The following is a 12,123-nucleotide window of genomic DNA, read 5'->3' on the forward strand; positions in this document are numbered from 1 at the left end:
TAAGGAAGTGAAACGAAAAGCCCAAGTTCTAGCTCGCTGGCGAAGTGTTTTCAATGACCTATGCTCCACCTGGAGCAATGGGCGTAAGTAAAATTAATACCGCCAGTCCGTTAATACGGCCAGTTTTTGGTGGTCTGTTTGTGGCTTGATTAGCAGATTTTATATTTGAAGTTACTAATATACAGCTTTCACACCTCTTTCTTTCCAGTGGCCGATGCACTCGGTCTGACACTGCTATGACTGGTGAAATAACATTGAGGGGTCTTGTTCTACCGGTGAGTCTTATTAGGCGTTCTTCCTCTTTTGGGGGATTGCACTGTGAATCCGTACTTCATATGGCTATAAGTTGGACACTTAGGGGAATTTGTGAGTTCCTGCCTTGGAGACTGGAAGCTTTCCATTAGAGCGGCGGAAAATTTCAGCGTTCGGAAAAAAGGGTATGTTTGTGAGTGCCTGGAAGTAGAAGAGATCGCACTTATTTTTAACAATAAAACTTGTTTGCTAACATCTAGGTTGGCGGAATCAAGGAGAAAGTGTTAGCTGCCCACAGAGCTGGACTGAGACGGGTGATACTACCAAGAAGAAACGAAAAGGTAAAATTTCGTGCAACTGCAGGAAAATTATAGTAGAAATGTTAATATGAAACCGCGCCAGCGGAAAGCTCTTTAACTTTCCCTTTTGGCTTGCTTGACAAAACTAACTGGGTTAAAGTAATTTTATAAAAAGAAGGTTTCATAAAATATAACTGGATAAAAATTATCACGATGTGATTTTTGATTATTGTTTGTTGTTCTTTGCACGTTTAGGATCTGTCGGAACTACCAGATAATGTTAAGGTAAGAGTTTATGATTGGCTACAGGCTGCTTTTATTGACATCGTTTCTGGCCACTCTCTCCTCCGCAGAGGGGGGTTTTTCGTGTTCGAAGAAACCGCGCCTGCACTCTCTCCGCAGAGTGGATTTCTATTACGGCTCCTCGTAGAGGAGAGAGGTTTCTGACTATTTTGCCAAATTCAATAAGTGTTTAAAAAGTACAAGACGTTTTTATTGCAGTCGTATATATTCCCGTCAACCAATCCGCTGTTGAAACTATTACATATTTTTGTTTCACTTTTTCCCTTCGTCTCTCTTGTTCAACGTTAAACGATGGCGTCCCGATTTGAACATCTGAAAATTATACACTGCCCGAGCACTGCCTTTGTTGGTGTATTCTTTTCCCCACCATTTGTCTATTTTAACGTTTACTGGCTTTTATTATAACATCAACGGCTATTTTTGTTTGTTTTTTCTATTAGGACGAGATGAACTTTATCTTGGCAAACCGAGTAGAAGATGTTTTGCGAGCTGCATTTGATGATGAATTTCCTGGCATGGCACAAGCTACCAGCAGCAAGTTATAGTATTAATGAAACGAAACTCGACGAGAACGCTTCCAAAACAACACGTGTGAAGCGTATCTGAGTTTGGTATCAAGAACGTCGAGATCGAGTTAGACTTAATGTGGACACGCAGAGTGCTTACACTTGGATGCTTGGATGCGTTTTTTATTGGGGGTTAATTTTTTTAACGTAAATTAATCACGTCGTTTACCTCTGCTGAACAATTATCAGACGATAACCGGTAATCAACGTAGTTGCGAAGATATTCGCGAACTCTACCAATGAAATCACCGGAATCTCTTTCCAATCATTAAATGGATTAAATTTAAAATATATTTTTAAGGTCAAGTATGATTATGCTGGAAAGTGACTACAGAAAAAATATTTGGATCTGTTTTTTTCTCTTGATTCACCAATGGAATAGTTCTCGGCTGAGAGATTGTTCTTGTAACAGTTAATATTTGCTCTCCATAATTTGCCGCTCAGACAATTAATCATTTGCTAGTACTCAATTAACGTCTTGCTTGCGTGCTTGCAGTGTGTGTACGTGGTTTTCGTACATTTAAGTCAGAGATTTTAAGCGGAAAATGCTATCCCTAAAGCTTTCCTTCGGAAGTCCGTAATCATCAGTTCATAAACACTAGTATCCCGGGGTATCCAGTCGAACGTTCGGTAATCGAACTCAATCGAACACCAATCGTTCGATTGGGTTCGGTAATCGAACCTAATCGAACTCACAATAAAATTTGGTCAATCGAACTCAATCGAACGTTCGATTACCGAACAGGGAACAATCGAACTCAATCGAACGTTCGATTACCGAACAACCAACAATCGAACTCAATCGAACGTTCGATTACCGAACTCCTGTTTGTTTATACTGCGTACATATTGTACGGTGCACCGTTCCCCTAATCCTTTTTTGGCGATTTGCCATACCCCGGGATAGGACGATTGTCTGCACAATAGCCACGAGCACACCAGCGACGCGACGTTAATTCTGCATCGATTGATTTCAAGAGCTACGGCTGGGGCAGTCGAACAACGTACTCGTCCGAAAATAAAGTCAATTTTGCATGCAAGTTTTTTGCTTATTGCGATGGTTTTGATCTTAAGAAAAAAAATGTTTTACTTGTTCACTTGTTATTTTTGTCATCCATGTTAATAGTAAGCACTTCCTCCAATGTAATTGTTGTCATGCTGGAAATTGCTCTTCTCCTGTCAACGTCGCTTTTGGCCGCCCTCGAGGGCTTGGACAGACTGATGGCAGCAGCGTTTTGGCTACTAATAACGATTCTTCACATATTGAACACAACTGGTCTAAAATGGTGCAACTTCTGTTTGAGTGTAACGGTGAAAAGCAGGGCAGAAACCATATCCTTCCTTCTAATATAGAAATGTAAACAATAGTGCATTCCAGTTATTTAACCGTCGTTTTGTTCTCTTCTACCAGAAGCATATAACCCCGAAGCGTCTAACTTCCCTTTATGACCTTGGGACAAAGCTGGGGATTATTAGAGCTCCCAGCTGACCAATCAGGAACGCGGATTTTTTTGCCCTTATATGGAATCGTGTGCAGCTCCAAAAAAAATGGCGGCCGCTACGGGGAAACCCACAAAGAAGTCAAAGAAGATGGTCTCAAAAGCAACGATTTAGTTGATTCTACAACAACAACAACAACAACAACAACCATTTTATTTTGCCAAATTAAATAGAAGATAAATTACAGCATAAAATAAATTAACTAAAATAGGCAAAAAAACTACTCAGAGTAGAAATAAACTAAACGAGCTGAGTAATTAAAAAAAAAAAATTTAATTGCTTTGACAAGGTTGTACATAAAAGAAGACAGAAGTTCTGGCGGTAAAGCCGACTGGAAAGTCTAAGGCAGAAGAAAATGTGTTTAAAATGGTCTTCAGGGAGGTCAGGGATGCGTTTGAGGTTTAATTTGAAGCATTAACTGCGAATTGGATATTTGTCAACTCGAGTCGCAGTATAAACCACATGCATGGCCATGCATAGTTTCCGTTAATTCATTCATTCATAGCGTACAACAAGTTTTTTTTTTCGAGAAAGTGAAGGGAACTAAACTCAGTCAGGTATTCAAGGTTGCAGGTAAGGTGTTGTGAGTCTGTGCAGCAGTGTCAGATGTAGGTCACTTCTTGCTAAACCGTTCGAAGTCGTCCCACAGGGGGCCCAGACAAACTGTTTGTGTATGGACTGTGCACATTTACATTTTTGTAGAGAATGTATGGAATTTACCGAATGGTTTGTAGAATTGCGTATAATGGTGCAAAACATTAACAAATTTGTGCTGAATAAATGTTAAGTTTACTACCTCTTTGTGTAGTGTCGTTCTTTTGGCTTGAAATGGCGAATTTGAGTCGATTGAAGGGTATTTTGCTTTCGCTGTTTACTATACATCTAATTATATGGAAAGGGTGGAAACTCCAACAGCTCCAAAGTAGAACACTTCCAGCGCCGAGCCGATTTTCGTCCTGATAATCCCATCGCACAGCTTTCAAACTACGCACCAGAAAAGAGGAAGGCTTGACGAATCTTCTCGTATCATTTGATCGAAAATTTATCCAAACGGTCAGGAACAAGCCCTCAAATGAAAACGGGTATCCACAATTTTTAAGCCGTCCGAATGCGTAGCACCAATTTGTGGTGCCGAAGGGAAACGCTATTCCCCAGCCTCTTTGTGATTGGTTACAATTGAACAATGGTCGTTCAAGATTTTGTTTCGTGGATAGGGAGGCAAAGGCAAAACCAATACTCAATAGTATAGGGAGTGATGCCAATGGTGCGACACAACCTTAGGACCCTCGCGCAAATGGCAATTACGACGGCGATGCCGAAAGCGAAAAGAACGACACTACACAAAGAGTGAATGTCATTTCAACTTTCATATCTACTGACTCTCCTTGAATTTTGCAGGTTTCTCAAAGAACTGGCATTAATTATTATTTCTTTGTAGCGAAATATAAATGCCAGTAGCTCAGTTTTAATGATAATCATTCAAAATTTCCCAAAAATGTAATGTCAGACATGAATGTAACTCTGTTATGCCACCTCAGCCCTGCATCTGACAATATTGTGCTATTTCGAGCCAAAAAGTGTTTGGTACTCTAATACACAAGTGATTAACCGACTATCTAGTGTTTTAAATAATGTAGCTGCTGATAATATTACCACACATTTTTACAGAATAAATAATAAAATGAAATGGTGGATAAATAACAATAAATTCAAAATGCGAGCATGGTTTCTTGTTTTAATGCTAATAATGTTTAATCTTGGAAACAGGGGTGGTTTTAATTGTAAACTGGGGATGTCAAACTAAAAGGGGGGGGGGGGGGGGGATTTGTAGAGCTTTTACAGTTTTGATAACAGCTACATGTAGACCAAAACAGCTGTTCATAATTTGACAAATAGAGCTAGATATACAGGTTGTGGAACATCATGTGATGAGTTATTATACTAGCACCAAGAAGCTCTCTTTTTCAACAAACCATTCTTTTGCAAGGGTTTGTACAGGTCCTGGGAAATCCTGGAATTTTATTTGTTCATTTTCCAGTACTGGAAACACCTGAAAAAAAACTACCATTCCTGGAAATCTATTTAACACAAGTAACAACTGAATTCACAGAACTAACATTATAAGAAATGCATGACAGACAGTATAAAGATAAATAATATTAAGATCTTGGGAGTGAAAGGGTTAATGTGAACTTTTGAGTCCTGGAAAACTCCATTTGAGTTCTTGAAAAGTCCTGGAAAATTATTCTTTGTGAAAAAGGGTATAAACCCTGTTCGCTGAACATACACATTTTTACAGCATTTTAATGCTGTGTTAAAAAACATGTCTTGTATGACAGACTGTGAGTGTTGAGGTAAGCTTAAGTTAAGGTTTAAAATCATGTTAAGACAATACTAAATAGACTCAGTACACTCCAAGATTATGTCTGTATTTACTTTTAAGTCTGCATGTTGACTAGAAAAGTATTAAACAGTACTTCAGTGTTAATACTGCTTATTAAGTGTGGTTTATTAATCCCAATAAAAAGCTAGCCAATGCTTTGTTCACAGGAGACAAGAAGTGTTTATCTGGTAAGGAGAGATCACAGGTGAATGAAACCTTCAACTAATTGCTTATGACATAAAGCACAAATTAAAAATGCAGTTACGTTTTATCCACATTCTTTTGTTAAGTAATTAGTCCAGTTGACTGAGCACAAAAGAATATCAATTAATTTAAAGTGGTCACACTTTTGGGCTCTCTTGCAGCCAAAGCACATGCATTGTTTATTTTTACATTCATGAGATTTTGAGAAAATAACCAACCATCATTTATAACCAAATCTCCCCAATATTTAATAAAAGCTGGTACTAAAAAGCCCTGAGGAAAACATTTGAAATATTTTTTTTTATCCTGGATTGTACCAGAAGCACCATTGGTAGATTTCCTTTTTCCCTTTTACATGTCAGTCTTAATTAATGTATAAATAAATTAAACAAATGTATCAGAGGTATGGAACGAAATTGCACTTTACCATGTTTTTGTTCCCATCTTACCTGACAACACTATTAGTCACTAGAAAATATGATAATATATATTTGAAAAACAATCTGTGATACTTCTGTATTACAGTTAAACTTTCACTAAATGCATGAGCACTCAAAATACATGAAACAGTCTGTGACCAGAAAAAAAAACTTAATACAGATGACATATAATATTGTTGTCTATACATGTAGCATTGTCAATTCAAAGAAAGCCTAAATTGTAAATAAATGACTTATATTTATTTTTAGGAAGTTGTCCCTCCTCCATCCATGGATTCACCTTAATTTTTGCCTTTGGGATAGCTGGCCAGGGTATAGTTTACTTGATACTAATCATTGTTCATGACCACATTTAGCTGCTGGTTAACACTTAATTGTCATAAAAGCTCTGCCATTTGAGCAAAGAGACCAGAAATAAGCTAGGAAACTTACCAAGGAAGCATTTGGATATAAACAATTAATATTATAAAGTAAATCTGATTCATGTCTGCAAGAATGAGAAAAAACATTGACATGCATGATTGTTAGAAATTTAATTTAATCCTTCTCTTATATATTTTTTTTTTTTGAAAAAAAAAAAAAGCAATTATGATTTAAGAGATACATGTAAGGCTATTATAAGGGCCTTTTTGTTATAATGCAAATTATGCCAATGTTTATATTGCTACCAGTTCATGCTGGTTTTCAGGACCTCCACCGCCGCTATCATATTTGTAATATTGCAATCAACTTAAAATTAAAAGGCAGTGCTTCGGCTGTAAGTTTTTCTAAACAGAAAACCCCACGTTCTCTTCAATGCTGACTTGATCGCTGGAGCTTCTAGGCCTGGAAAATGAGTGAGAACTGAAACCTAGCTATTAAAGAGAGGTAGCATCTTGTCCAAATGCATCGCTGATTTAAGAACTTTGTCGGGATCCTTGCAGGATAAATCGTGCAGGGATATAGGGTAGTGTTTATCGCTGAACTCCATGAATTTGGATGAAGATGTGGAGGAGCTTTCGATCGAAGCTATAAATAAACATTGTGTCTAGATACCCGGCAGCCGGGAAGTGTTTTCAAAATACTACATACCCGGCAGTCTGAAATTATTCTAGAATTTCCACGGAAAAACCAATCCAATCCTCCTCAAAACTATAGATCTTTGCTTAGAAATGCCAAGCGATTTCAATTATAGTTTTGCACGTTCTTGTCCGTCAGGCATGTATGAAGCATCGTACTTCTTGGTGTTCCTGGACTTTCGGATTCTCCTCCTTTATTTACAGAGTTCGTTGCTATTGGCCTGGGTGATTTCGTTGTCTGTGGTCGAGGAGCAATACATTGATATTTTTGAACAGGAATGCTGTCGAGTGGATCTTTCCCTTGTTCACGCCTTCACTCTTAGTTCCTGTTAATTCAAGCGGATTTTTTCTTTGCGAAGTTAGCCTAGGCTTTTTTCTTAATATGTATAACTGTTGTGGTCAAATTTACCTCACAAAAGTAGAGTTTTCTCTTACATTACAGGTTTGTTTTTTTTTTCCATGACAGCGAATGGCGGACATTTTGAGGTTTTCCCCGACACTCGCGCGATGGTCGCGCGTGCGATGAATTGATCCATATTAGGAAGTAAAATCTGATTGGCTCCCCGCGCGATTTAAAAATCCCCAGCTGTGAGGCCCTGCCAGGGGGTTTCCTGAGTCGCTTGTCTGAATTTCAAAATGCTTGGTGTCGCTGTTTCATTGGCCATTCTAGGCCTTTTTGTCACTTGTCGGAATTTGGCAAGAAAGTTTATTGTTTGTCGCAATTTCATTTCATGTGCTGTCGCTACTTTTTGGGCCATGTCGGCTTGTCGGAATTTACCCTGGCAGGGCCTCAGCTGTGGCCGCGAGCTATACGCTTCGGGGTTATATGCTTCTGCTTCTACCGAATATATATTACTAAACATTGACATTCAGTTCGATATTTGGACGTTTTTATATATATTCCATTCAATAAAAGTTGATTTTGATTAGTCCTGCGTGATTTACGTATCAAGAGAAAGATACCGAACAAAATCGAACCCGATTGAGTTCGATTATGTTCGACTGTGTTTGATTATGTTCGATTGGTTCGAAAATCGAACTCACAGCAAAATAGATGTTCGATTTTGTTCGATTACCGAACCCAATCGAACGATTGGTGTTCGATTGGGTTCGATTGATTTTTGGTTCGATTTTGTTCGATTGGATACCCCGGGTAGTATATAACTGTTATCAATCTTGTTTTAATGCAAAGTAGTCAAAGACTTCGTAATAGGTGAATTCGTGTGTAACTCAACTAACTAATTTACAAATGACGTTTTATATAATGGTTTTAAAAACAAAGTGCGCAGAAATATTGCTAATTTTGAATAATAAAAGAAATTTATCACTGTACATGTGTTATACTACGTGCATTTTATGGCTTGAAAATTAACTGTATTTTGATCGGCATGACTGACAACTTACTTACCTTCAACTTAAATCTGCCCCAAGTGGTCGTGAATACCATCATGATACATTGAACCTATCAAGCCGCGAAGTAACAAATTAAAGGAACTCACCGACGAGAAACGACAGCCGGAAATACGTCTGCGTTCGAAGGCTGTCGACGTTGTAGCGAGGAACAGTGCAAGTATAGACCAAACTTGTGAAATACAGTCAACTGTCTCTTAACGCATACCTCTGTAAGGCGGACACCTCTTTAAGACGGACACCTGGTGTTGGTCCCGTCCCTGTCGTTTGTCAGTCATTTTACTGTAACTAAACTCCCTAAAAACGGACACCTCTAAAAGGGACAGTCGGAGCCGCTCCCGACGGTGTCCGTCTAAGAGAGTTGACTGTAGCCCCCAGGGGGGGTACTCCGGGGTCCAAGTGACGGGGATGTGCGAAGGATTTTTTTGGGGTCGAAATTTTCGATTCCGGGATTTTTTTGGGTAGGAGAATTTGGCAGGTATTTTTTTGGGTGACTTGATTTAAATAGGGGACTTTTTTGGGTATTAAAATCAAACTAAAGTGCCTTAGCGCGGCCTTGGCAATTTAGGGGTAATTTGACTAAGGATTTTTTTGGCGTTTTTTTTTTGGTCCAGGGATTTTTTTGGGCAATGTCGGAAGACTCAGGGATTTTTTTGGGTCCTGAGTTTTGCCTCCATTCGATCATCCCCGTCACTTTCATCCCGGAGTACCCCCCTGGGCTGTAGCCGGCCCAAAAATAAAAGTTTTATTTGAAAAAATGTTGATGAATATACCGTCTCGCGCAACGCTTTTCTGCGTGGAATAATTTACGTCACGACAAAAGATAACCTTTTTGAAAAGGTAAATAAAAACACCTCTAAGTGTTATTGGGTATAGCTGCCTCGTTTATTAAACCATTTTTTGACTTGCCTTTTTCCCGTGTTTTAGAAGGTAATAAAAAGCATGCGAAATTTGCCATTTTAATGTGTATAACGAGTTGTGTGGGATTGAGCCTGCGCGCCTGGCGGGATTCGCAACCGAGTTGTATGGGATCTAACTGAGTCTGTGTAGTTGGCGGGATTCACGACCGAGTGCAAGTGCTTCGTTTATGACGATCGGCAGAGACGAGTTGCGAAGCCGCGAGAGGATTGGGGAGGAGTCTAGTTAAATTTCACCAGATTTTTCACTCGCGGGAGTCGCGGCTGCGCCGCTCTCGCCCCGCGCTACTCGCTACTCGCGCCAGCTACGCGCAATGTGGGATGTTAATAAGGGTCAGACCTCGGGGGTCTGGGATCACAGATATGGAATCACGGTTCGGAGCCGAAATATGGATCAAGATCATAGGTTACTTGAAATTTTGGGATTAGGGATCCAAAAAAAAAAGAAGAAAACCAAAACAACAAGAACAAATTGGGTGAAACTGCGGAATCATCGAGAAAACGACATTCCTGGCCGGATTCCTGGTTACGACCGACGACCATTCTCTGGGGACGAAAATGACCGACGACCTCTCGGGTAGCCTCTCGGGACGACCTCCGACCATGGACTAACCGCTGGCCGTAAAGCCAGTTGATCAAAAACAAAATGGCGGAATAGGGCAAGGGTCGGCGGCGGCCGGTGGAAAGGGTCGCAGAGTAGAAGTTGTATTTATAAGGTAGAAAAGAAGTTTGAAAGGTGAGTGCCCTCTTTGTGTGTGGACTCAAATGGTCTAAATTGCAGAATATATCGCCACTCATAAGGCGCGCTTGAGAACAGCTAGTACGAAATCAATGATGCGTAATCAAGCTTGCCTTTTAATTTTATGCAACTGTAGGTGTTTTCCAATTGTGTAATTGTTATGTTATATTATGCGTGTTGAGCGAAGGATACGTAAAATACGTGTATATTTGTCGTTCTTAAAGCGTCTTGCATTAAGAATACCGCAAGTGGAATTATACATATGTATTTCTCGTTCTTAAAGCACGTTGCGCGAAGACTACATGTCAAACAGCGCTCGTTCAACTACCTTTTACTTTAATATTGATCGTCTTGGGACTGCAGGACTGCGGGAGCAATATGGTGTAATTCAAAGTACCTTAGACTGTATTGTTAATCGACTACGGGACTGCGGGAGCTTAATATATATAAGCAGTTAGAGTAACTACATTTTCACAGAATGACCGGGCCGATCACGGGAGCATTCGATTTGTGGCGCTCGAATGTGGCCGGGTATTCTGCAATCGCTCCAAAGCCAACAGAACTTTGATGTGACCAGTGTACGATTAATGCAGACATAGTATGATGCAGACTGCAGTCTTGCAAAATTGTTTCAAGTAAATATTGTGTTTCAAAACCATGGCCATTTTTGACAGCTTACCGTAACAGGCTAACCAGGAGCTACCAGGGTGCAAGTGATTCTGCGGTCTGCATTTGTCAAACTGTTAGTTTAGCTGTTGTTTTTAACGCCAGCCACTCAGGCTATTTGGCAGCTAGCTATGCCGCTTCTTCTCCTGTAGGTTGCTTGGAGTCACTGACACTCAACCTGAAGGGAGGAGGTCAATTTATCCTGTGAATATTAACTGGATGAACATGGGATGCCAGGCCATCACAGGGTTACCCCCCCAGCAGTAAATTTGCCTGTACCCATTTAAACACCTGGGTGATACAGGGATGTCGCTATGGTCCAACTGCGGCTTATTTCACCTGCTGAAAGGGAACTTAAATCTGGCTGAAATTACACTTGAAAACAAAGACTAACTTAGGTAAACTTTTAGAACTACTAAGGCCAGAAAAGTCAGCTGGGCTTGTTGTTGAGCTGGCTTAGTGTTTTCTTAGCTTCATCCCAGGCGAAGAGACGCACAATGAGTTAAGTGTCTTGCCAAGAACACACAACAGTGACTCCGTCCAGGGCTCGAACCCTGACTGTTTGATTCAGAGTCCAGTGCGCTAACCATTAGGCCACCGTGCCTTCCACAATTGCTAGTTAGTAGCCACTGTGTTTTTTGAGGTTGCCCAAATATTTGTCCACGGTATGTTTATTCTTTATGGACCAAGGTGCTAATGGAAAGAGGGTGAAGAGTAAGTAAAGTTTCTTTCATATTTTATATCCTCGACACAAGGATATTGACTTCTGCATCTTATGCCAGAAAAAAAAATGGTATTGTTTATTCACCCATTTAAAATGTTCAATGTGTTCATGTAATTTACTGATAAGCAGCATGAAACAGGGGGTGTAGTGATTTACAGCTTTCAATGAGTAAACTAAAATGGCACTAATTAAAAAAAAAACATGGACCTCCAAATAAAAAACATCTTTGCTTTACAAGACATTAGTATGGCTTCAAATGAAAACAGTTGGTTTTAAGTGCATGTTATACATCCAGTAAAGTGATCTGGAAAATATACTCAGTCAATTCTTGTTATTTTATTGCAATAGGCCATTGTTAACTTTAGCAAATAAATTCTGTCATAAGGAAATTTATTCATTTTCAGTTTCTATTAACTGTAAAGTAATTATTATTAACTTAAAACTAGGTTGAAATTTATTTAATTTTTCAGTTTCTATAACTACTAGGATTACATTCTAAATACCCAATTCACATTTATCATGTGCTACATGTTTAAACAGCCCACACATTGACCCACTGCTTGTCAAGAGAGATGTGAGCTCAACAAAATTGAAGTGTGCCAGCTGTGAGAAAGAAAAACCTAACTATATTTTACCTGTGTCCCTCTAATTGGTGGGATATT

At 39.5% G+C, this 12,123-nt stretch overlaps 3 protein-coding genes across 3 annotated transcripts in view; 2 read left to right on the forward strand and 1 right to left on the reverse strand.

Moving 5' to 3' along the window:
• Positions 1-12,123, reverse strand: part of LOC144649483 (uncharacterized) — a 137,595-nt gene that overhangs the window by 69,502 nt on the left and 55,970 nt on the right. The gene's annotated exons all lie outside the window — the stretch shown is intronic.
• LOC144649479 (cyclic GMP-AMP synthase-like receptor 2) overlaps positions 1-12,123 on the forward strand; it is a 113,772-nt gene that overhangs the window by 1,987 nt on the left and 99,662 nt on the right. The gene's annotated exons all lie outside the window — the stretch shown is intronic.
• LOC144649473 (lon protease homolog 2, peroxisomal-like) lies at positions 9-2,455 on the forward strand. The gene is made up of 4 exons (XM_078508959.1): positions 9-275; positions 513-593; positions 807-836; positions 1,295-2,455. The coding sequence occupies exons 1-4, from the start codon at positions 237-239 to the stop codon at positions 1,397-1,399; spliced, it is 255 nt and encodes an 84-aa protein (XP_078365085.1). The 5' UTR covers positions 9-236; the 3' UTR covers positions 1,400-2,455.

This window comes from Oculina patagonica, chromosome 4 (genome assembly GCF_052425735.1).
Source record: "Oculina patagonica isolate OP01 chromosome 4, crgOcupat, whole genome shotgun sequence".
Taxonomy (NCBI): domain Eukaryota; kingdom Metazoa; phylum Cnidaria; class Anthozoa; order Scleractinia; family Oculinidae; genus Oculina; species Oculina patagonica.

What these genes read in the sequence shown, in the direction of transcription:
- LOC144649473 (XM_078508959.1), top strand. Translation starts at nt 237, where the DNA reads ATGACTGGTGAAATAACATTGAGGGGTCTTGTTCTACCG. An exon ending in TGAGGGGTCTTGTTCTACCG is followed by an intron (nt 276 to 512) that starts GTGAGTCTTATT and finishes GCTAACATCTAG; the next exon opens with GTTGGCGGAATCAAGGAGAA. An exon ending in AACTACCAGATAATGTTAAG is followed by an intron (nt 837 to 1,294) that starts GTAAGAGTTTAT and finishes TTTTTCTATTAG; the next exon opens with GACGAGATGAACTTTATCTT.